The 24,583-nt window shown below is 54.1% G+C and overlaps 2 protein-coding genes across 8 annotated transcripts in view; one reads left to right on the top strand and one right to left on the bottom strand.

Moving 5' to 3' along the window:
• Window positions 1-11,019, top strand: part of UBN1 (ubinuclein 1) — a 39,177-nt gene extending 28,158 nt beyond the window's left edge. For 2 of the 7 annotated variants that reach the window (XM_042921879.1, XM_042921880.1), the window contains exons 13-18: window positions 1,808-1,858; window positions 1,953-1,995; window positions 3,155-4,477; window positions 5,885-6,128; window positions 6,411-6,500; window positions 8,798-11,019. In XM_042921879.1, the coding sequence (XP_042777813.1) occupies window positions 1,808-1,858; window positions 1,953-1,995; window positions 3,155-4,477; window positions 5,885-6,128; window positions 6,411-6,500; window positions 8,798-8,847 (1,801 nt within the window). In that variant the 3' untranslated portion in view covers window positions 8,848-11,019. Of the gene's footprint in view, window positions 1-1,807; window positions 1,859-1,952; window positions 1,996-3,154; window positions 4,478-5,884; window positions 6,129-6,410; window positions 6,501-8,797 lie in introns of those variants that run through there. The other 5 variants (XM_042921882.1, XM_042921885.1, XM_042921884.1 and 2 more) reach the window with 5 other exon arrangements.
• A 150-nt stretch (window positions 11,020-11,169) lies between these two features.
• PPL (periplakin) overlaps window positions 11,170-24,583 on the bottom strand; it is a 45,983-nt gene continuing 32,569 nt past the window's right edge. Inside the window, exons 10-22 of the mRNA XM_042921877.1 lie at window positions 23,177-23,299; window positions 22,930-23,076; window positions 22,237-22,388; window positions 21,236-21,333; window positions 20,886-21,043; window positions 20,017-20,195; window positions 19,795-19,933; window positions 18,796-18,989; window positions 17,483-17,633; window positions 16,651-16,734; window positions 15,867-15,983; window positions 15,291-15,383; window positions 11,170-14,650 (exon numbers count right to left, since the gene is read on the bottom strand). Of these exons, the coding sequence (XP_042777811.1) occupies window positions 11,987-14,650; window positions 15,291-15,383; window positions 15,867-15,983; window positions 16,651-16,734; window positions 17,483-17,633; window positions 18,796-18,989; window positions 19,795-19,933; window positions 20,017-20,195; window positions 20,886-21,043; window positions 21,236-21,333; window positions 22,237-22,388; window positions 22,930-23,076; window positions 23,177-23,299 (4,299 nt within the window). The 3' untranslated portion in view covers window positions 11,170-11,986. The remainder of the gene's footprint in view (window positions 14,651-15,290; window positions 15,384-15,866; window positions 15,984-16,650; window positions 16,735-17,482; window positions 17,634-18,795; window positions 18,990-19,794; window positions 19,934-20,016; window positions 20,196-20,885; window positions 21,044-21,235; window positions 21,334-22,236; window positions 22,389-22,929; window positions 23,077-23,176; window positions 23,300-24,583) is intronic.

The following is a 24,583-nucleotide window of genomic DNA, read 5'->3' as shown; positions in this document are numbered from 1 at the left end:
CTCTTCTTCTTCTGGGACTTGTACAGTGTGTGGTGTGCATTCTTCTCCAAGTGATGGTGTCCCACACGTCTCCTACGCCCTGTTCACTTTTCTTCAGTCTTTTTTCTCTCTGTTCCTCAGCCTTGGCGATTTCCATTGTCCTCTATTCAAATTTGTGAATTTTTTCTTCTGCCTGCTCACATCTGTGTTTGAACATCTCTAGGGAATTTTTTGTTTCAGTTATTACACTTTAAAGCTCCAAAATCTCTTTTTGATTTCTTTTTAGGTTTTCCATCTCTTTATTTCCATTTTGTTCACACATCCTTTTTTTAATTTCTTGGGAACATGCATCACCTCACATAGTAACAATTCTTCTTTTCTTTTCTTGGACGAGAACTCTTATAAGATCAACTCGGCAACTTTCAAATTTACAATTCAGTATTGGTAACTGTGGTCACTTTTCTGTTTATTGATTTTATTTTTGTGAATGTTGTGGGTGGTCTCGGTGCCAGGGAGCAGCCTGCGGTGTGAACTTTCTTCCCAGGTCTTGGCCAAACCCTTCCTTGGACTTGTATAGTCACTTTCTCATTTTTCCCCATATATGCAGTTGTTTTGAATGTTCTGGTTTTTAATGTCTGTCTCCTAAAAGTGGGAAAGTGAATAAGTGAAGCGGGGACAAAGGGCACTGGTTTTTCAAATCCCCTGGAAGTCACCTCAGCCAGAGGGGCAGGGGTGTGCAACAATGGTTGGTAGAAGGGGACAGCAGTGGCTGCCCACCTCTTTGCACCTCTGTGATGAAAAGCAGCAATTAGCAGCCGAAGCAGAGATTTCGCCATTAGTTGAAGGACAGGGTCCTTTTTGCCTGCCCTACTTCCCACGAGCTGCGTGCAAGCTGCTGCAGGAACATGTGTATACCTCCCTGCCGTGGGGTTGGGGTCAGGAGGCTGCATCTGTGCTAAGGGCTGAAATTGACAGCAGTTTACCCTCCAGGCCTTTCCCGTCCCCTCCCCCCCCCCCCCACTCCCAGCCCCCCATGGTAAGCCTTCAACACACTCTAGCGTTCCCAAATAGTTCCTTTAGACAGATTGTATTATTAGTGCAGTTGCTGTCCAGGAGGGTGGACAGTTTCTGGCGCTTCCTACTCCACCACCTTCCCAGAGTTCAAGTCATGGAACTTCCTCTCCTTGTCTCTGTACCTTCTTTAGGTGGAATTCCTCTTCTCTCTTTACAGATTGAATTTCTTTCTTTTTTTTTTTTTTTTTTTTTAATGTTTATTTTTGAGAGAGCGTGTGCATATGCAGGGAAGGGGCAGAGAGAGGAAGACAAAGGATCCTAAATGGGGTTTGTGTGCTGACAGCAGAGAGCCTGATGTGGGCCTTGAACTTACAAGCCAAGGTCACTCATGATCCATAAAGTCTGATGCTTAACCTACTGAGCCACCTAGGCATCCCTGTGAAAGCGCATAGGGAGGGTCACAAAGAAAATTTTGTTGTGTTTTCCTGGGAAAAGACATGCTGTGGGTCACTCCACATTTGACCTTTGGAAGGGGTAAGACTCAGCAATAAGGAAAGCACTGCTGTGTCTAGGGGAAAAATCCTATGAGAAATATTGGGGCAGAGCCATAGCTTTTTTGGGTCACTCCTAGACTCTTCGCTTTTGAATGGCCAGTGCGGCTACTTTAGATTCTCTCACTAGGAATCAAGCTCCCCGGTCCACTGATATTTAAGGCATAATAGCCACTGAGTACCAGGGGTGGTAGGAAAGCTCTAGAAGAAGAGTGCCTGCTTTCAGGGAGCTTGAGCAAACCATCCAGTGTTCTCTATTTCAGGACTCTGTTTAAGGAGAGCAGACGAGGCCATGGGCACCTGACATCAATCCTGTGAGTCCGTGTTTTCTCTTCCCAGGACTACTATTATTTTCATCTCCTTTGTGGATCTCCTCTAAACCTTTTCTGTGTTCATTCCTTTTACTAGGGCCAAGAAGAAAGTAATGGCCTCATCCAAAATCAAGATGAAGGTGAGTCAGCCTGCTCTGGTCATGTACCATTCTCCATCCTCCAGCCATGCACGTGAAACCTGTCAGTTGACCATAGCAACTTGTCGAGCTTTGCTGGACTGGGAGGCAACTCTCCAGGATGGCATTCTTGAGGTTATACCAAGAGGCAGCCTGCCCCACTACAGGTGCCGGAGGTTGGCAGGCTAGAGACCTGAGCTGGGCCACATAATATCTTCCTGCCTTAGTTCTAAGAGATCGTACCCACCTGGCCAGTTCCTGGGGGTGGTGGTGAGATTTAGTGAGGTCTCCCGACCGCCCTCTGAGAAGTGAAAAGCCCCTGCAGATGCTCAGGTCTTGCAGCATGGTGGTAGATTTTTCATGGAAGAACACTGCCAGCTAAGTGGTGAGCCTGGAGGAAGCTGGCTTTGTTGCATTTGCCTGGCAGAGATGGAGGGAAGTACGGTGGGTAGAGAGCAGAGACCGAGAACCATCTCAGGCATTGCAGAAACCTCTCAGTGTAGTAAAAATTGCTATTGTGCCAAAATTTTTATCAGTTCCTGTGCCCTTAACACACCTAGTCCACGGGAGTAAGCTGTGCAGATTCTGTATTCCCAAGTATCTGTTGAGCTCCTTCGGTGTCTCAGACACATGGCAATAAGCACTCAGGATGTGGCATTAATGAGGTAGACACTGTTCCTGCTCCCGTGACAGGACTTTTCCTTTGCGCCCAGCTGAAGAGACAGGTGCTAGAGAAGATCAGGGAGGAAGAGAAAGCTAATTCAAGGCAATTCTCATGCCATGCCTCATTTTCTGAGTGCAGCTGGGAGCACTCTGAGACCATGTGAGGCCAACAGGGAGAGAGCATCTCTTGCTCAAGTGTTACACTTTTTCAGAAACAGAATAAGAGTTTCTTTGTGGATGGATGTGTACTTAACAAGAAAGCATGCTTGGTAAGCCAGACCCAGCCAGCCAGACATGAGCCAGAGAGGACGAAAGGGTAGCAGCATTTTCAAGTGCAAGCAGGCATGGCAGCTACTCTGCTCCTCCCCTGTTTTGTGACCGTGCAGGAAAGCCTGGGTTTTGGGGGCCTGTGGTGCTCTTACATTTGCATCCTCACCACAGGGCCAGCATTGGCATCTTTGGACATTTCTAACCATTGGAAATTTCTACTTTCCTTTAGGAATCCTCTTCTAAGCCTGACAAAAAGGTTTCCGTCCCATCAGGTCAGATTGGTGGCCCCCTGGCTTTGCCTTCAGAACACGCGGGAGGAGGCCTGAGCATTGGGACCACAAACAGGGAGCTCTCATCCCAGGCATCTGGCAGCCTTGCTAATCCTGCTCCTATCAACCTTGAGGACTCGTTGGACGGAGACTTGATCCGTAATTCAGCCTCCTCATTGGAAGTTGTGTCCAAGGAACTGGCTGTGCTGAATAGCAGAGCAACTGGGAGCTCTGAGTTCACATTGCCTGCACCCTCGAAAGCACCCACAGAGAAGATCGTAGGCGTCGTATGTACAGACGAGAAGAGGAACTTTCCGAAGCCCAACCCTTCCGCCCCATCGCCTTCTAGTTCTCTGCAGTCTCCCCTCAATTTTCTAGCTGAACAGGCTTTGGCACTGGGGCAGTCCTCTCAGGAGAAAAAACCGGAGAGTTCTGGCTACAAAGAGCTGTCCTGTCAGGCTGCGCTCAGCAAGGGCCTGCCGGAAGCGCACCAGTCCAAAGCAAAGCACCACGGCTTGCCACGGACGTCTCACACACCCCAGGCGGCAGCTCCTGTGCCCGGCCCCCAGGTGAAAGTGTTTCACGCGGGTGCTCAACAGCAGAAGAGCTTCACCCCCCCAGCTCCTTTTGTCAATAAGCTCCAGGGCCCAAAGCCTTCCTCCCCACAGTGCCATCGTTCCCTCCTCCAGCTTGTGAAGACAGCAACCAAAGGCCAGAGCTTCCATCCCTCCACGCCGGCCTCTTCAGGAGGCCCCCCGGTCTCCAGCAGCACCTCTCATAAGACCCCAGTCTCATCCTCCACTGCCCCAAGCCATCCAGCAAAACAGCACTCCGCTGGCTCTTCAGGGCCGTCTTACAAGAATAGTCCCTTTGCCAGCTCTGTCTCTAAACATGGGGTTTCTTCTGGCAGCAGCTCTTCCTCTGGAGGAACACCAGTCCAGACCTCTACTTCCGGGAACCTGCTCCCTGGCGTACAGCCTCCCTCCGCAGGACAGTCTGCCAGCAGACCCGTCCCAGCCTCTGCAGTGAAAAAACCACCCGTTTCCCAAAAGCTGACCCTGGTGGCCCCTCCGGGTGGTCCAAATGGAGACTCCAGTGGTGGGACCCAGGGAGTGGCAAAGCTACTGACCTCCTCCCTGAAGTCCAGCGCAGTTAGCAGCATGACATCGTCTACCTCCTTGCCAGTGAGTGTCCTGGCACAGCAGTCCGCCCCTCGTGGGTCTTGTGGACAGGGCCGCTTGCCTTGCCCTGGTCGGAGAGAGAGATCCGACACTGAAGGTCAGGTAGGAATAGTGAGCCCGGAAACTGGAAGGAGGCCTGGGCTTCCTGTTTGTAGGTTTTTGCTTTTCTAGTGGTAGGAATCCCGGGAGAGCTGGAAACTTCTCCTGAGGATGAGCAGAGGGAAAGGACTGGTTTGCCAGAGGTGCTATGATCCTGGGTGGCACAGAATGAGCCACAAAACTCCTTTCACATTTCATAGCCTCCTATTTGTCTATCTCTCAAAACAAGTAAATGAAAATGGCATCATCTCTCAACTCATCAGTTTTGTGGAGATGTTCATGCCCCAGGAAATCAGTAACTTGTAAGAGTGATTCCCTTTTGGTTGGATTTTAAAGGACTCTGCAGGTCAGATAAAGGCAGTTTGACAGAGTCCAATGGTTGATGAGGCTTGCCGGTAGGTAATTACAGGAAGTTTGGATGCAGGCTGGGGAAATGAGAGAGCAATTGTTTTCATGTTTCCAACATAGAAAATGACTCTGTTGTTACAAAGACAAAACTATAGAAAGGTATGTACAGCAGGATCTCACCTACCTCTACCCTGGCACCACCCCTGCAAGCTGTGTTGCTTAGCTGTGTTCCTTAGTTTCCAGGGTTTTCCCATCTCTTTATAAAGACAAAGGTCAAAACATACAAATATGTATGTGTGTATGTTTAATGTACATACATACGAACACACTGGTGTTTGTGTGTACCTACATCTGTGGATGTTTGCGTAAGGTGGTCTTCCTTTCTTACACAAAGGAGTAATTTATACTTGGTTTTAAAAATTTTTTTTTTTTTTAACGTTTATTTATTTTTGAGACAGAGACAGAGCATGAGTGGGGGAGGGTCAGAGAGAGAGAGGGAGACACAGAATCCGAAACAGGCTCCAGGCTCTGCACTGTCAGCACAAAGCCCGATGTGGGGCTCAAACTCACAGACTGTGAGATCATGACCTGAGCTGAAGTCGGACGCTTAACCAACTGAGCCACCCAGGCGCCCCTATACTTGGTTTTTTAAATGAACATGGTCCTGGGAGCCATTCCATGCCAGTTTTTTTTAAATTTATTTTTGAGAGAGACTGAGTACGAGTGGGGGAGGGGCAGGGAGAGTGGGGGACACAACCTGAAGCAGGCTCCAGGCTCTGAGCTGTCAGCACAGAGCCCGACGCGGGGCTCGAACCCACGAATCGTGAGATCATGACCTGAGCCGAAGTCGGACCCTTAACCAACTGAGCCACCCAGGTGCTCCTCTCCGTGCCAGTTTAGAGTCCATCCTCTTCCTTCCTTTGAGGGCAGCAGTGCAGGGGCTGCCTTCACAAGGGGTGGTGTACAAGCGGGTCCCTGCCCTGCACGTCCATCCCCAGCTTTGGTTTGTGAGTGAGCTTTGAACAGTGCCGGTGCTCTGACCGTGCTGTGTTTCCTCCCCAGAAAGGAACAAGTGGGGCTGTGCTGCTGGCCAGCTCCTCGCCCTTAAATCTGCTGTCTGCGTCCTACAAGTCTGGCAGCCCGAAGCTGCCTGGGGCCATGAACTCCAACTCCCTAGGGATCATCTCCCAGTTTCCTCTCCACGTGGTATCCTTCAGCGCCGAGTCCTCTGCCAAAGCAGGGGTTTCCAAGGATGCCATCGTCACGGGTCCTGCCCCTGGGACGTTCCATCACGGCCTCAACCATAGTAAGTGCTTCTCTCCTTGTCTCCTTGTGCTGGATGGACAGAAGGTTCCCCACTGCCTGTGCTGATTGATGAGTTCTGTTGTTGTGTGCTGGGTTCCTGTGTTTGTCTGGTGTGTGACCCTGGGCAGCGTTCCTGGGAACCGTGCTGAGCCCCCTCCCCTTGGGGTTCTGACCCAGAACCAGTCCAGTAGGTTGTCTGGGCTCTCGACCACTGAAGCATCTTTTCTGTTCCTGTCTTCAATGTGTGTGTTTTGTTCTTTTCTCCCCTCCTGTTTTCTCTCAGGTCTCCTGGCTGGCTTGCACTCCAGCCCGCCCCGTGCAGCGCCTCTCCCACACGCTGCCGTGTCCACTCACGTCCCGCAGAGTCTGCCAGGTAATTGCCAGGTGGTCAGAGTGCCACACGCACCACGCGGCATTCTGCTCTCCACTCGTTCAGATGCCTTGTCTGCTGCCAGGGAGTTCAGTGTCTTCTACTTGTTGTCACTGTGTTGTCCTGGTTTGTCCTTGAAGGCTCTGGCTCTTTGGGGACTCCAAGAGATCAACATAGGCTTCCACTTTGGAATTTCCCCTCATTCTCCACTTGGGATTGCCACTGGGTCGGCCTTACCCTGTGTGCTCACAGGGGAGGCAGTGATGGCCTGTATTCAAAGCAGGGGAATTCCCTTAGCGAAACTTGGTGCTTACGTTGGTGCTCATTTCCAAGGGTTAATTGGGGAACTGAAAAGTGTTCAGTTAAGTTGCTCTACCTTCCAGGTGCTGCAGCTAACAGAAAGCTCTCAAGGCTTTATTTGCTTGTTTGTTTAGAGAGAGAGAGAGGGAGGGAGGGAGAGTGTGAGGGTGAGAAAGTCACCTGGGGGAAGGGCAGAGAGAGAGGGACAGAGAGAATCCCAAGCAGGCTCTTTGCTGTCAGCATGGAACCAGATGCGGGGCTTGATCCCATGAACCCTGAGATCATGACCTGAGCTGAAATCAGGCATCAGAGGCTTAATGGGGTGCCTAGGTGGCTCAGTCAGTTACGCATCTCCCTTTTTGGTTTTGGCCCAGGTCATGATCTCATGGTTAGTGAGTTTGAGCCCCGCATCAGGCTTTGTGATGATGGTGTGGAACCTGCTTCAGATTCTCTCTGTCCACTTCTGCGCCTCCCCAACGTGGGCTCACTCTCTCACTCGCTCTCAAAAATAAATTAAAAAAAATTAAAAAGAGTTGGACTCTTAACTGACTGAGCCACCCAGGCACCGTAAAAAGTGCTTAAAGCTTTATGTGAAAGGGAGAGTCCAATGGTGAGGTTTTAGGAGGGACCCTTACCTGTGCTGCCACAAAGTGTGCCCAAGGGAGCAGCCTTCGGTTGAGTTCAGGGGTGAAAGCAGACATTCAGGAACACATCTGGGCAGTGTTCCTTTTCTTTTCCTGCTTTTCATCTCCATAGAGCAGTGGTTTTCAGAAAAGGGTGTGGTATTGCTGTGAGAAGGCAGCTGGAACCTGATTCTTGAGTACACCTCATGGGACCCTGGTGCGCAGGCTCACCAGGTCTTGGTTTTGGCTTCCTGCTCTTATTATGCTAGACCTGCTCCAGAGGGGACCAGGGAGGCTGCACCGGTCAGGCGAGAGCCATTCTGCAGGATGCTGAGGCTGGGGTAGCCCTGGTGTGCGGGTACCGGGGTGGGAGTTAGGGAGCTGCCTGGCTGGGCATGCCTGTGGCCTGATGTTTCTGAGTGTAAGCTCCTCCACGTTTGCTGTGGGTCCCTGACCCCCTGGCCCGAGGCTGACATATTCCTAGTGAATGCTGGAGGCTTTTGCCTGTAAGAATGGATTGAAGATTTGTAAGGTGGAAATTTTGCTTCTTTAGAGAAAAGAACTGAGGGGCTAAGCCTGTGTGAACAAGGGCTCTGTTTTCCTCTAGGGAAGCGGTAGCTGCAGGGGACTCACCTCACAAACTGGTGGCTGCTACTGTAGCTAACAGGGTAATGCGGGGTCACAGAACCACCTAGGCAAGACCTAGGTTTGAAAGATAGTCCTGCCTCTGCTTGCTTTCAGGAACGTCACACTTTGAAACAAAGAAAATAATTTAAGAGCCATTGGAAACATGACTGTTGGCCTGTGGTATTTTCAGTGCCAAAAAAAAAAAAAAGGGAAAGTGCTTTTTTGTACCATTTCTCCATTTCTGTCTCCTTTACACCTTCTTCAGGTTGGAGGATTCCATTGAGTGGTTGTAAATGGAAAGCTGTGTGACTGCGTCTGCTTTTTGCTCTCTTTCCCGTGCAGACTCGGAACGCTAGCTTCTTAGCCCCTTGAGCTGGTTTCGTAGGACCTGAGGATTCTGATGGTGAGAGAGTCTCATAGCTGTTTGAGTGCAGCACAGTCTTGGGACCTCACACAGAGCCTAGCCCGCCAGGGGACTTTGGTGGCGGCCGAGAACACACGCACTCCCGTGGCAGGCATGCGTCGGGCCCCTGCCTTCTGGTGCTCCGAGTGCCGTGCACACTGCAGGCTACTGCAAGCAGCAGTGCACTCAGCCTCCATCAAGGGTTTTTGCGTTCGTCTGAGCCTTGGAACACTCAGCTTTCAGGGGCTTTTGCTAGTTAAGTGATCCCCTTGAATTTTTGTTGTTGGCGCCTTAAGGGAATCCAAGATCCTGAAAGACTTGTGTTGTTTTTGCTTATTTTTTTCCAGATGCTTCTCAGCTTCATGGAAAAGGGCCTGGTGTACCACGGAAATTGTGACCTCTGCAGAGGAAAGGCCCGACTCACTTAGGTCTGGGTGGAAGCTGACCAAGTAGGTCTCAGAAACTGGATAATCACTATGCTCTTTCTGCCAATTGGTTTCCTTCTGGCGAAGGTGTGAGTGCTGAGTGGAGCGTCTCTTGGCACTGTGATGTGCCTTCAGTGAGGGGAGCAACCCTGGGCTTCTCTGTGGAGGCACTGACTGGCCTGGTGCCCCGGGCCCCGTGGCTCTGTCATGGACAATCGTTGGAGGGGCAGCTCTGGGCTGGGGCGCGTGGTGGGTCTTGTACGAAGCTGTGGTGTCAGGGCAGAGCAGGGCGCACCTGTTTGAAACCTGCCTGACCCCCTGGCATTTGGTCAGAGTACCTCCTGGTGCCCTACTGATCAGGGACCCCTGGCCACAGTGGGATCCCCGATGGTCATGGTGTCCGTCCCATCCTCAGGCTGTGTGCTCAACAGGACAAAAACCCAGGCTGACACACAGCTGGGAGACTTACCTTGTCTTTTTGAAAAATACTCAGAACACCTAACGTGTGCTCGTTGTGTTGGGGGCCAGCTTCTCTGCTGAACATGACAATGAAGCTCTTTCAGAGAAAAGACTTTTGTAGATTCAACAGTTGTGACAGGATTTTTAAAGACACTTATTTTGGTCCAGATTTCATCATTACCATTAATGCATTGGATAGAATGCATGTCATATTCTAGTAAGACATAATTCCAGTGCCTTTATGGTGGAGCAGAATTAGACACACGTCCATTCGGCCTTCTGAGTGGATTTCAGATGAAGACTTTTTTAAAAGATATGTCTGTATTTAAGACATAGCCAGTTTGAGTTTTTTACAGTTGCACATCCTAATCTGCCATCCTGACTTGAAGGTCATCTGGGCCCCCAGACCCCAGGTCCCAGTATAGCCAGGGCCCCCGTTTTGTTTTTTCAGAGTTCATTCAGGTGGACTGAAGAGCCCCAAAGCCCTTCATCTCTGAGGGCCAAGGATATGAGGGGCTCCAAGTCAAAGACATTCCAGTTTGTTTTATTTAGAAACCATTCTCAGGCAGAGCTGCAGGAACAGGCCCCTGTGAAGCATCTGCCATGTAGAAACAGGCCTTGACGTCCTGGGGCTCTCCGGGCAGCAGGGCTGTGCGCGGACTTGAGGGCGGTGCGCTGATGAGCTGGGAGAGCGCGCCGGAGACAGGCCAGGACAGCGGCCCTGGAGCGCATTCAGCCAGCGGCTGCTTCACACGGATGTCTAGGGCACTTGCCTGTCCTGTGAAGTGTGTCCCACAAGGCCTATCTGAACTGACTGCTTCAGCTAAGTGATTGCAAATATGTTAAGAGTCAACAGCCTCCTCAGAATGTACACCTGTGTGGAGACACAGGCAGCTCTCTTGGTTCCTGCCTTCCAGGGTACAGTGCTCAGTAACTCACAGTTATGCAGAGGTTTGCCCCGTTTCCAGCGGGGCAAGACCTCACTCAGTTATCCGGCTAGGCCTCTGCATTTTTTTTTTTTTTTTTTTTTTTTAAATGTAAGAACCAACGTGTTTCACATCTGGCTAAAGTGGATAAGTGGATTCCTTATCCCTTCATTATTTTTTTTTTTTTTTTTTTTTTTGCAACTTGGGTTTCCAGTTTGTTTACAGAGTAGTCTTAGGTAGTAGCAAAAGAGCCAAAGAAGAGATTTGTATCGCTGAGCTCAGAGCCGTGCAGAGGCCTTCCGTGAACACTGAGCAGTGGGAACTCTCCAGGCTTCTCGGCCCAAGAACACCCAGGGTCCCTTCCCTGCAGCGCTCGCACCCTCCTCCCCACGTACCATTGAGTGTGCAGCTGGAGCTGAAAACCCTCATTTTTAGGAATCTAGTGATGCCTCTTGCCTCAGGGAAACGTTTCTTTGATGGGGAGTTTACGAGATTTCTTTTTCTTCTTTATGCTTTATTTGTGGTAATGAAAGAGTGAATGACCTAAACAGCCATGGCTGGGCAGACGGGCTGGCAGAGCGGGCTCCCCGGGGTCTGGGGCTGCGGCGCTGCGGGGCTTTCCTTGGAGCAGCCGTTCCTTAGGTGTGAGAGGGGCTGTGGCTTTTGTGCGGCGCGACGATGTTGGTGTTGGGGGGTGGTGTGAAAATTGTTAATCTTGTATAAAGCAACTCAATAAATTGTTTCAAGGTTTCCAAAACATCATTTCTCCTTCTTTTTACCATATTTGAGCCAATTTTTCCTCCCCTAAGAGCTGGTGTATGTGGAATATCCCTTTTGGCCAAAAGCCAAGAGGAGCAGGGGAAATAATTAAGCTTCGCATGCAAAAGAAGAAACGCCATGAAGATAGAATCAAGCCACCCAGGTGTTTATTTTGCACTAGAAATAGAATCCCTAATCCCATTTTCTTCCATAATACGTGAGATAACACAGAACATAAAATTCATCTGGTGAAGAATCAAATGTGTAGCATACCCAAATACCAGTGAGCTAACACACAAGACTTGTAAGGCACTGAAACTAAGGCTAACAGCAACACAGTCCATCATGAAAATATTTTGAGAACCACAATACATTTTCTGATGGTGGACAGTCTGGCTGACAGTTAACCTTCACTCTAGCACCGAAGGCCATACACTGTTCTGGTTTCTTTGCGCCTCTTCTGGCACAGAGCCCAGATCTCTGTCACCAGGAGGCTTCTGACAGAAAGTGGGCTCTCAGCCAGAATCCTGGGGGGGGCCACGAGTGCAGGTTGGCAGCCCTGAGGGGCCCAGTCCGTTGGTATACCTACACGTGTGTGGAAGGGAGGCCTTTCTGCCCTGGGGCGCCTCCACGTGGGGTGTGAAGGCCGGAGCGTGGAGTGGCTCGTCCGCCTCGGTCGTCATGGCTTTAGTTTTTTGGGTCGTTTCCAGGTGTCACACGAAGAGTCTACTGATGGAAATGTGTGGGAAAAGGGACAGAAGAGGGGCATTGTGGTTGTCCGATCATCAGAGGATGAAGCGGGTCCCTCACCCAGGGTGCATGACCACGAGAAGGGCTTGGGTGACGGGCTCAGCTCTGCACAGGTTCAGAGCCCGCACAGGGCCACGGAGGAGAAGACCCAGTGGTTCTGGGTGGGAGCCAGCTGGCCAGCTGGCTGCTTCCAAGAAGGTGGAGGGCCGGGCTGGGCCTACTTCTGCCCGGACACCAGGACGGCCAGCTCCTGGATGGACATATCCTTGTTGACGTAGCGCTCGTACTGAGCCTGGGTCAGCCGTCCTTTCTGCAGCGCCTCTTCAATGGAGAACTTCCTGCCAGACTTCCTGTCGTGGATCACGGAGGACTCCCCGCTGGGACCCTTCACCGAGATTTCCTCCCAGTCACACTCCTGGCTCCTGAGTTTCACGAACATGTTCCAGTCGATGAGGCCGGCCCGATGGGCTTCCTCTGGGGACAGCTCCCGGCCCGTGTCGGGGTCGATGACCACGATGGAGCGCCGCAGGTGGTTCTCTCTCTGCTCCCTCTTGACAGCCACGGAGCCCAGGCGCTTCTGCAGCTCGTCGATCTCCAGGTCTTTGTCTTTGGAGAGCCTCTTGAGGTCGTCCAGCTCTCTCTCCAGGGACCACAGCCTGGAGTCCAGGTTCGTCCCCGAGTCCGCCGTGCTGGTGGTTCTCAGGTCTCGGGATTCTGTTGCTGCCATTTCCATTTCTGACTGGAGCCTCCGGGTCTCGAGCTGCAGGCTCTGCCGCTCCAGCTGCAGCCTGTGGTTTTCCTCCCTGAGGAAGTCCAGCTCCTTGGACGACTTGGAGTTACAGAACTCCAGCTCCGACAGCTTGGCTTCCAGCCGACTCACTTCTGCATCCAGTTCCCTCTTGCTCCGGCTCTCCTCCTCCAGGCTGCTCCTGAGCTTCTGGATCTCTTGTTCAGTGTCGCCCTTCTCCACCTGGACGCTTTCAGAGAAGACCACCTTCTCCTTGACCTCCATCTTCTCCAGGTTGACGAGCTGCTGCTTCAGGGTCTCGAGCTCACTCTCCAGGACCTGCCGCCGGTGCCTTTCTTCCTCCAGCTGGACTTTGAGCAGAGAGTGCTCCCGGGCCTGCTGCGGGTCCTGCTGCAGCACCACCTTCTGCTTGAGGGTCACCTTCTCCCGGGCCTCCGCCTCCTCCTTCTCCAGGTTGGCCAGCCGCTGCTTCAGGCGCTGCACCTCCAGCTCGGCCTCCCTGCGCGCCTGCCGCTCGCGGTCCAGCTCCTCGAGCTGGCGCTCCAGCTCTGCGCGCCGGCGCTGCAGCCGCCGCAGCTCCCCACGGAGGCTGTCGATCTGCCGCAGCTCCACCTCGATGCTCTCGGTGAAGGCGTTCACCTCGGCGCGCAGGCTGGGCTCCTCCTCGTACCTGACCACCTCCTGCTGGACCACCTTTTCCTTCACCTGGGACAGCTCCTCCTCTTTCTGCCTGATCTTCTCCTCCTGGGAGGCTCGCTCTCTTTGCAGATCCACTTGCTTCTTCTGTTCCTCTGAGAGCCTGGCCCGCAGAGACTCCACTTCCTCCTTGGTTTGGGGGTCTTCCTGGAACTGGAGGATCTCCTGGACCACCTCCTTGGTCTGCACCTGGGGTTTGGTGTCTTTCAGGGACTGGATCTCTCGCTTTAACTGGTAGATTTCTAAGTCGCACCTTTCAATAAGTCTCGTCTTGTCCACGATCTCCTCCCTGAGCCTCCGGAGCTCTTTCTCCATCTCGGGGTCAGTCTTGTACTTGATGACTTCCTTGGTCACCTCTTTGACCTCTACCTGGGGGCCCCTCCTCCTGAGCGCCTCCAGCTCACTCTGGTAGCTCTTCAGCTGCTCCTCGGCCCCCCGGTACTTGCGTTCCTGCTCCACGAGCTCCAGGCGGAGGTTGGCCACTTCCCTCTCTGCCTCGGGGTCCGGCCGGACAATCTCCCGCACTTTCTCCTGTACCAGCACTCGGGCATTTTCCTCCTCCAGGGCCCAAATCTTGCGAAGCAGCTCAGTCTTCTCCCTCTGGTTGGTGCGAGCCTTGGCAGCCTCGTCCTCACACTGGCGCTTGAGGTCACCGACCTCCCTCTCGGTCGCCACATCCCTTTCCACCTTGAGCACCTCCTTCACTGTGATCTTCCCCTCTGCCATGGCCCGCTCCTTCTCCAGCCTCTTCAGCTTGTCCTGGAGGAAGCTCAGCTCCTCTTCGTGCTCCTCCCTGCGCTTGCCCTCCTGCTGCCGGGCCTCCTGCAGCTGCCGGTACTCTGCCTCCAGCTGGGGGTCGTTCTGCAGTTTCACCACCTCCTTCTCGGTGACCCTCTCCTGGGCCCGCTCCTTCTCCTCGGCCAGGGCCGCGATGCGCTGCTGCAGGAGGGCTGCCTCTGCTTCCCGGGTGCCCTTCTGCCGCCTCAGCTCCTCCAGCTCCTCCCTCAGCTTCAGGACCTCGTCCGCCCGGGCTCGGTCCGGCTCGATGCGCAGGACCTCCTTGACCACGTACTCCTGCCCCCCATCCCTGGTCTCCTGCTCCAGGGCACGCAGCCGCAGCCGCAGCCCCTCCAGCTCCTCCTGCAGCAGCTGGTTCTTGTGCCGCTCCTCCACCAGGGTCCGCTGCATCTGCTGGAAGCTCTCCTCGAGTGCGGGGTCCGGCACCTTCTTCAGCACTTCCTTCTGTACCACCGCTTCCTGCGGGCTCCGATTCTGCAGGGTCTGGATCTCCTCCTGGGCGCTCTTGACCTCCTTCTCCAGCTGCTGCCTCCGCTCAGTCTCCTCCTCCAGCTCCTTCTGTACCTTCCACGTCTCCTCCACCGCGGAGCCCGGGGTGCTACCTTGCGGGGTCTCGTGGCTCGCTCCCACCTCCGGCTGCTGAGAAGGAGAAGACAGTGCATGGTTAACGCGCGGCCTGGCCTGTTCCCACCTGGTCGGGGCGCACCTCAGTCCCCCATGGAAAGGTCAGACCCTGTGACGCCCGAGGCTCCCTTGGTGTCGAGTTCACTGAGTTCCTGGGTTACTTTAGAAGATGGTGAAACAAATAGTTTAGGTTTTTTGAACAGTAAAGTAGTTGACGACCACGGCAGAGCATCCCACCTCCGGTCCTGTTCCCAGAGGCTGTCGTCTTTGAGACGTACCTTTTGAGTGCATGCCACATGTTTCTTTTTCTACACAAGCGGTCGTCCCCTGTTCTGCACCCTGCTTAGTGCACTCAGTACAGACAGAGGCTTCCACGGTGGCCCTGCTTCATTTTCCACTGTATGGACGGACAGACGTGGGCTTCTGAAAACAAGCTACCTGCCCTGGGGACCCAGCAAATATTTGCTGGATGGAATACGTGCTGCTCTCGTGCTCACGGAAGCGCTGGCTGGGCCACTACCTGCGCTGGTGCCGTCCGATAGCCAGGGACACTGCCACCAGTTCACGGACTGTTTTGTGGGAGCAGAATGAGCCTCATTTCTTACCTGCTGGAATAGTTGGAAGTAGAATGTCTGATCTGTAGGAGATCCATTACCTGTCTCAGGAGACTCAGGGCAAACTCCAGATTGTGAAGCCTCTGTCTGTTGATGGCGTTAACTTCAGTGAACTTGGCAGCAAGAGCCGCTTCCTACGGGAGAGCAGTCAGCAAACAGGAGTCAACAGGCTGAGCGGGAGCGAGCTGGACCGTGTTTGAAAAGTCTGGCATTTGGGGGTAGAGGGTAGCTTCTGGTCTCTTGCTACCTGGAGTTGAACTATAGTCTCAGCTGGTGGAGGAACTGGATTTAGAGCATGAAGGCGAAAGTCTGCATGACCCTGAGCAGCTCTTCCTCTCGGAGCCTTCACTTACTCATACGCGGAAGGAAGTAACCCCAGCTCTCCACGTGTACTTACTTAGGAGGAGTCCTGTGGGAGCCTCCCAGATCCCTGCAGCAGGCTGTCTTTCCAGGTATACCCTCATCATTTGCCGGAGAACAAGTCTACCATCTGTTCTTACCAAACCTGTCTTACCTTACCGAGCACCCAGGAGGGCTCTCGGCCCCGTTTCCCTGTTGGGGTGCATCTCAGAGGCCTGTGTGCCTTGCCTCCCCCAGGGCCCGCCTGCACCGCTCACCTCTTCCCTCACTTTGGCAGCGGGGGACTGGAGCCTGGCTCTCTTGGTGACGTGGCTACTCCTTCCATTCTCCAAGTCAAGAAGGGACCTTAGTTTCTCTGCTTCTAACTCATAGTCCTGGGTGAGAGAGAGACATGGTGGAGGGCAGACAACCGCAGTAGAGACAGAAGTGTTCTTCTGCCCCTAGTAGCGGACTGCAGAGGTCTGCACGGCTGCGTACTGTAGTAACGGCCAGGAGGTGCTGACAACCATCTACATGCCGGCTGTCCAGAGCTGTGTCCCTCAACAACCCAGGACATGACAGAAAGGCGCGCAGTGCCCTCCCGCCCCAGATGGAGCCCCCTCCGGGCCCCGAGTGTGGCGCTCTGCTCTCTCCCCACAGCACTTGAGCCGGTTCTCCTGCTGCCTCGGATCCCCTTTATTCCTTTCCTGACTCCGTAATCCATCGGCCGTGTAGGGTATTTCTAGTTTTTTTCTTTTGCTATTGTGAATAATAGCTGCTGCTACGAAGATTTTTATTTATCCTCCATTGTTGTTTTGTTTTCCTTCTGGGATAAATTCTCCCTGTTTACTGCTTCAAGCAGTAGCAATCCCTTCTCTGGTGTTCAGCGTCTGGGACACACTGTTTTCCTAAAGGGCTGTGCCCGCTTCCAGGGCTGCCTGCAGTGCCCGAGGACGACCCCCCCCCCCCCTCCCCACCCCCAGGCCTAGCCCTTCTCTGTCCAGCCCTCCTGACAGGACGAGGCCCTGCTGTCTTGCACTCAGCAGGAGCTTCCCGGCTCACCTTGACAGCTTGCTGGTACTGCTGGGAGGAGGTGCAGACCTTCTGGACTTCCTCTTCCCTTCTTGCTATCTCATCTAGCAGGTTCTGTAAAACAACAGAGACTTTTAAAATAAAAAATTAAGAAACAAACCAACAAAAACAACCCTTGACAGAGTAGCTGGATTCCTCAGAATCTGAAATTCAACTTCTGTAGTACAAAGTTTCATGAACGGCTTCCTTGTATACAGTTGTTTGTCACAAAAGGCAATTCTCTGACCCTGTGAAGAAGGGCCAGGAAGATCATTGTCTTTGCCAGGAAACCAGTATTTACGGAGTGCTTCAAAATGTCAGGCACTCTTCTAATATCTTCGATCTCATTTTATCTTGAAGTTGTCCTGTGAGGTAAGTGCTATCATTATCTCCAGTCTACGAGTAATGAAATTGAGGCATAGTCACCTTCAGTGACTTGCCCACAAGGACATGGCCATTAGGGTTGGAACCTGAGTTTGAATCTAGGCTGTTGGGGTCCTGTGTCCCTCACTCCCAAGACACTGCTGCCTTCCAGCCAACCAGGACTCTGAACTTTGGAAACGGGATTTTTTTTTTTTTTTTTTTTTTTAACCACGAGGGCTCCTCATGTGTTGCTGTAGCCATTTGCTCATTCAGCCAGCCTATGTGGACTGTCCACTCTGGGCCAGGCCCTGTGCTGGGCACTGAGGCAGGAGCGAGGCCATTCTTGTTCTCAGAGTTAGGTGCTGGCAGCCAAACAGGGCCAAGGTCTTAAGGGACCTTGCCGATCTCCAGCAGCCCCCATGCCACTGTAGACCTGTGAACACGGAGGCAACCGCCTTACCTTCTGATTCTTCAGCTTGGTCTCCATCTGGCTGAGGGTGTCTGTCTCCTGGGGCTCATAGCTGGGGATGTGGGACAAGAACTGGAGCACGTGGTCGTAGCTGCTGCGGTAGTCGTCATACGCGGCCCTGGCGTTCTGCAGGCTCTGGGCCCTGCGGAGGAAAGCCTGTCAGGCCTCTGCCGCAGTCAGAAGATGCCTCCTGTCTCTTTTTAAAGAAGTCCTCTTTGCTCGTGTTTTAAAAGCAGGAGGGATCAAATATAACCTAATAAAATAACCTAAACATTGCTCGAAAAGAGAGCAGTTGAGGCACCTAGGTGGCTCAGCCGGTTGGGCGTCCCACTTTGGCTCAGGTCATGATCTCACCATTCCTGAGTTCCAGCCTCACGTCGGGCTCTGTGCTGACAGCTCAGAGCCTGGAGCCTGCTTCAGATTCTGTGCCTCCCTCTCTCTCTGCCCCAACCCACTCTCATTCTCTCTCTCTCTCTCTCTCTCTCTCAAAAATAACATTAAAAAAATATTTTTTTAAAAAAAGAGAAGAGCAAACCTAAGCAGCAGTAGGAAATAACGAACAGATGCCCATGAAAGAGAAGAGCAACAGAGAGCAGTGAATTGATAGACCTCAGAAGAATTAGGAAGGAAAGAGAGGATGTATATACAAATAGAATGAGGAAAGGTACAACATCAGGAATGGGGGCGGGGGACATCCCCTCAAAAAATCAGACAATATTAAGGACAATTTTATGCCACTAAATTCAACTACGTGATGAGATGGACAAGTTCCTCGAAAGACACAAGCTACTGGACATGCCTCCCAGGGCAGATGGCCCAGAAAAGCCCAATACCAATTAAAGAGGCTGAATTTGTAGTTAAAATGCGACACACAAAAGCCGCTTGCAGGCCTGCATGGCTGCTCCCCTGGTGAACTGTACCCAGCACCGAAAGAAGCGGGAGCAGGATCTGTTCTACAGGAGCTCTTCCGGGAGACACAAGAGGAGGTCACACTTAGGGACTCCTGAGACCAACAGGACGTAGGACAGGAACAAGCAAGACGCGGTGTATGTGCTGTGTTGTCACTGATGTCACCGCCCCCACCCCCTGCCCGCCAGCTCCTCAAGAACATTTCTGGAAGTGTACACAAAATGGTACCCATGCCTGCCTTGGGGTCGGGGCTGGTCGTTGTAATCACCTTGAGGTTTTTACTGTGCAGATGGATTGCTTTTTCCAAAATGAGAAAATCGAGAAAGCAAACCACTTGCAGCAGCCTCACAGCACGCGAGCTCAGGGGAGGCTGCTGCCTGGCCACGGCTGCTCACCTGAGCTCCACCTGCTGGCGGAGGTTGTCAGAGCGCTGGGCCAGCCTGTGCGCCTCGGCCTCCTGGCGCTCCAGGTCCGGGCAGTGCTCCTGGAAGCGGCTGGCCAGGGAGCTGGAGCAGCGCTTGGCTGCCTGCAGGTTCTGCTCCACATCACCGAGCAGGGACTCCTGGGCCTGCAGCGCGGAGGCCAGGGCCTGTCGGGGCGGAGAGGCAGAAGGTGGGCGCTGTGGTCAGAGCCCCGGGGTGGGGGTCAGGGCAGCACCACCCAAACTGCCTGAGGCCTCTGGCTTTGGGGGTGGGAAGCCTGGGTGGGGGGTGGGGAGGAGAAGGACGGGGGTTTTGCCTCTGTGTTTCTCATTAAACGTGGTGGTCATCTCTGCAACGTTCTGTTCCGTCGCCGGGAACACAAGCCGGAAAAACTAACGTGTAAAAACCCTGCAGGAAGCAGCATGTGCCCAGGACGAGAGTGGCCAGCTGCTTTCCAGCTTTAAGGCCTGGGCAGAGGCTTTCTGTCTGAGCCAGTTTCCTTGGCCCTGAGGTGAGAATCTCAGCACAGAGCGAGGATTCTGTGGACTGGTGTGTGAATAAGCAGCCTCCTAAGGGCCCATGGACCTGTGTGCCCTCAGGAGTCAGGCAGACATGTGAAGTGGCCCCGTGGCAACTGTGCAGGTAAAGTAGACGCTGGGGGTGGGGGGAGCCAGGCGCTCCCAGAGCATGCGGGCCCCGCAGGCTGGATCTGCTCTCCCACAGATCCTGGAAATCTGGGCGGATTATGCAGATACTGGCCCCTGATTTCCACAAGCCACGCAGGTCCCAGGAGTAGCTGGGATTTATGCCACAGCTCTCCAGCCGCAACTTCTGACTTGGCACACCGCAGCCTTTCAAAACCTGGGGACTCACTGCCCTGAGACTCGGGGCCTCCGTCCCCATCTGTTCAGAGCTGGCAGGCCGGGGCCACCTGGAGAGAAAGGCTCCCGAGGCCCCTGTCCCCATACTCACCACCAGCTCCTGCCTCTTGCTGTCTAGGGCCCGGCTGCCCTCGGGCACCGTGTCGTCTTGGGTCAGCCGGGTCTCATACTCGGCCAGCGCCTCCCAGCCCTGCCGCAGGCTCATCTCCAGGCGGTTGGCCACGTCCACCCTGACAACACGGGTCAGGAGTGAGGGGTGCCCATCTGGCTCCACGGTCCCACCCGACCTGCCCGCCACCCGCCCACCACACACTTCTTCTGGGCCAAGTCCAGCAGCTGCACCAGGCGCTCGTATTTGCGGTTGGTGTCGTCGACCCGGGTCCTCAGCAGAGGTACGCTTCCGCTGCCCGGGAGGGCCTGCATGAAGTCCTGGCACTCAGCCGTGCTGCGTGCCTTCTCGGGCTCGATCCGCAGCAGCTCATTGGTGATGTTCTGTGGGGACCAGAGCCCCTGAAGTTGGCCACAGCCCAGCAGCCCCCTTCCCTCCAGGGGCCTTGTGGGACAAAGGAAGCAGCTGAGGAAGCCTGAGCCCTCTCTGGGGAGCCAGCCCGTAATGAGCACCCCGGGGAATTGTGACGCAGGGTGTGTGACAACAGACCTCCTGTTCCATGCACGTCACGGGGATGATTTCATCCATCTTTGGGGGCGACCCCATGAGGTGGGGTGCTTTTTCTCTCCCCATTCACAGGTGACCCTATGACCGCTTAGGAAGGGATGCGGCATGACATGGCCACGCCCCTACCCCGTGCCCGTCGTCCTCTGGCCTTGACTGTCTCTGAGGAAACTGAGGCCTGGGCTTGAATAGCAGGTCTGTGGTCAAGCAACCAGCACGCGGCTCCGGAACTCCGAAGTGGCGTGTGGCCCCGTGCAGCTGGGGCCGGTCACTAGTGTCATCAACACTGCCACAAGCCCACGAGCGGCAAGCTGTGTGGGGGCAGCGTGAACCTCGCCTGCCCTTTCTCCTGGGGTGGTGTCTGGGGCACCAGGGCTCTGGCACCTCCTCGGTCATCAGCCTAGCACAGCACCCCTCACCGCCATCACTCAGGACTTCTGGTGACATGTGGCAGGTGGTCCCCGTGGAGCACCAAGGCCCCCGTGGGGATGAGACCAGTCTGGCAGTACCTTCAGGTCCTTGGCCCGTTCAGCGCTGTCCTGCACAGCCCGGCCCTGCTCCAGCGGCGGCCGGAGGATCCCCGTGATAGCCTTCTCCTGCCGGTCCAGATCTCTGGCCACCTTGTCCAAGCCAGCCAACAGATGCCGCCCCTGCTGGTCAGAGGCATCTGCCGGAAGGAAATCGCAGTCAGGTGGCAGCGGGGGGTTGGGGGGAGCAAGGTGCAGGGACAGGGCCTAGGAGACCAAGTGGGGCCTTCTGGGGCTGCCCCAGCCTCCCTCACCCCTGCCTTGCCTGTCCCCTGCCCTTCCAACTGCAGCACAGACCGCCCAGAGCCTGGGACAGTGGCCCTGGCACCCACCTCCAGGGCTCTCTGCCTTCAGCACCTCATGCCGCTGCTGGAGTGCGTTCCTGCTCCTGGCCGCCTTCTGCCGCACGCTCCGGTACTGGCTGCCCAAGCTGTGGGTGCAAACATGGGCTGGGGGCCTGGGGTAGCCCACTGCCCCCTGTGCTTACAGACCCGGGACTCCAGGTTGTGGCTGGGTGTGGCCCAGAGGAGTCACGAGGCTCGTGGAAGTGGTTTGAAAAGCTAAAACCCGGCAGACATGGAAATTTGCTATAATGCGGCTCTTTGCTTCTGGAGGCCTGGCATCGTGACTCAGCCTCTTTTCTTTTCTTCATACCAGGTTTTACTACCTAAAGTCATCATTTGTTCCTTTGTCTTCCCCACCAAGACATTACTCCTGAGGTAGAAGTACACAGTGGGTGCTCAGTAAATACGTGCCGAATGGATAGATGAAGGCATTCCTGAATCACTCATTTAACAAAGGGTTCGTGGGTACATACTGTGCATGCACCATGTACTGAACGAGGCCCTAGAGACAGTTAAGTCCCCAGGAGCCCCTCCCCACATGAGACTGACAGGGTGATGATAAGGGGCAGAATGTGCAGTGGGAGAAGGTGCTGGACCCAAGAGTTGGCAACGCTTTTCCTGGGGCCAGGGTGGAGGGGAGTAAGCTCTTCACAGAAGAGGTAACCAAGGAGCTGTCTTAATTCAAGAGGCCTGAGCCAACCAGACCTCGAGCAGGTGTCTGGGCAGAGGGAACAGCATATGCAAAGGCCCAGAGGCACCTGCAGAGAAACTGCTCACTGGCTATGCCGCCTACAGCCTGACGTTCACATGTGGCAGGTCAGCCTGGCCAAAGGGGTCTGCTCCTGTCCCACTTGAGCCCCCAAGGAGGTGCAGGTGGGGGGTGGTAGTTGCCTCCTGAGGCTGAGTCAGGATGCCAGGGCTGTGAACGGGGCCTGAGGGGCCCAGAGGGTGGGGCCAGTCCACGCTCATTCCCCGCTTGGCCTTGTTACCTCTCGGCCAGAGCCAGGGCCTCAGGGTCAGTCGGGGGGATCACGAAGCAGACGGCGGGGGCGGTCAGCTTGTTGCCTGTGCTGTCCGTGAGGTCCCAGCTCTCCCCGTTGTTGCTCTGCAGGGTGTAGCTGTAGCCCCGTGAGATGAGGCCCTGGCAGGGGCAGGCCAGTCAGAAGGCATGGAGAGACCTGCCCTGGCCAGTGACCAGGGGCCCATTTGCCATCTTGCCCCACCACCCGGGTCTTAGCCCATCTCTGTGGCCCTCCCCAAGACATTTCAGCATAGAGACTAGGGAGGGTGCAGCTGCACGGGGATGTGTTAAATTTGCTGTCTCAACATCTGCCTGGGTTTCCCTTTGGGGAACCCCCCTTCCCATAGTCCCCGACTACTCAGGCTGGACATGTGGCTCAGGCCTGGCCAATGAGAGAATGGCACCTGCCAGCCACAGTGATTGGTTTAGGCAGGACGCAGGACTTAAAGCTGGTAGAACAGAAGACCAGGGCAACTGGTGGGGTTCTGCGGGGGACTGGTAGAGTGACCCCAACCACAGAGATGGACACAGGTTCCTAGAAAACACTGGTGTGAGGCCCTGAATCCAGCCTTACAACTCCTAAGACCTTTCAGTGACACGAAAGGGGCAGCTCTGGGCCCAGCCCACCCAGGGCTCCAGGGGCACCTGTGCAGCAGCTCACCTGGTCGCCCTCAAAGTCACAGAGCGCCTCCACGGGGATGGGCTTGAGCGGCGTCTCCCGGCGGTACTTGAGCGGCACCACCTGCTGCCCTCGCTTCTGCAGGCCCCGCACCACATGCTCGTACTTGTCCAGAGCCTTCTCCTGGTCCTGAATGCAGCAGGGGGAGGGCCGGGGTGAGACACGGCCTTCCCCAGGCCGGAGGTGCAGGGAGGGGTGTGGGGAGGCCCTCGCTGGGCCCGTCACTCACGTCCAGCTCCCGCAGCAGCAGCTCAATCTGGTACTGGTCCTTGAAGTCGGGGCTGTATTTCTGGTTCAGGTCTGAGTCCACCTTGCACAGCAGCTCCTGAGCAGCCTTCACGTCCCTGTGGAACTAGGGGACACCAGATGGCCCTCTTATGGACACAATCCGGCTATGGCTGCAAGCTCACCCCCAGGCAGGGCCGTCCCTGCCCCACTCTCCACAGCTCAGAGACCCCCCTCCCCCAGTCGGCTTCCCTGTGGCCTCTTGGACCAGGGCCCCTCCCACCAACCCCCATGAGGCCACCTCCAGGAGGTACTAAGTTTTCATATATACATACCGTTAAGCTTTCGGTTCTTTTCTGTTCCATTCCTCTCTTTGGGCTAGGGACACCCTGACTTAAATGCTACACATTTTTTTGTTTTTAATATATGAAATTTGTCAAATTGGTTTCCATACAACACCCAGTGCTCATCCCAAAAGGTGCCCTCCTCAATACCCATCACCCACCCTCCCCTCCCTCCCACCCCCCATCAACCCTCAGTTTGTTCTCAGTTTTTAACAGTCTCTTATGCTTTGGCTCTCTCCCACTCTAACCTCTTTTTTTTTTTTTTTCCCCTTCCCCTCCCCCATGGGTTTCTGTTAAGTTTCTCAGGATCCACATAAGAGTGAAACCATATGGTATCTGTCTTTCTCTGTATGGCTTATTTCACTTAGCATCACACTCTCCAGTTCCATCCACGTTGCTACAAAAGGCCATATTTCATTCTTTCTCATTGCCATGTAGTATTCCATTGTGTATATAAACCACAATTTCTTTATCCATTCATCAGTTGATGGACATTTAGGGTCTTTCCGTAATTTGGCTATTGTTGAGAGTGCTGCTATAAACATTGGGGTACAAGTGCCCCTATATTGCTACACTTTTTAAAGTCCCGATACACAGAAGACAAGCCTTGCCACTTTGCTCTAGAAATTTCTCCTGTCCATTTTCCAGTCCATCCACTCTGAAACCGCTCCTGGTCAGCTGTCTTCTGGGATGTGACCACGAACAGGACTTAGGGATCCCTGTGAAGCTCACAGCCCAGTGGGAGTCTAGACGCTGAACCAGGAGTTACAGGAATGCCACCTGAGTTCCAGAGTCCCCAGTCCTCAGAATCAGGTGACCAGCTCTTGTTAAAAATACACATTCCTAGGACACCTGGGTGGCTCAGTTGGTTAGGAGACCGATTTCAGCTCAGGTCATGATCTCACAGTTTGAGTTCGAGCCCCACGTCGAGCCTGCTTTGGATTCTGTGTCTCCCCCTCTGTCTACCCCTCCCCTGCTCACACTCTGTGTCTCTCTGTCTCTCAATAATAAAATGTAATAAAAAAAACACATTCCTATGGAAATCAGACAGTATCCACCAACGAGGA

The sequence above is a fragment of the Panthera leo genome, chromosome E3, assembly GCF_018350215.1.
Source record: "Panthera leo isolate Ple1 chromosome E3, P.leo_Ple1_pat1.1, whole genome shotgun sequence".
In the NCBI taxonomy this organism is placed as follows: domain Eukaryota; kingdom Metazoa; phylum Chordata; class Mammalia; order Carnivora; family Felidae; genus Panthera; species Panthera leo.
Note: the sequence above shows the minus strand (reverse complement) of the source record. Positions and strands in the feature narration are given on the sequence as shown.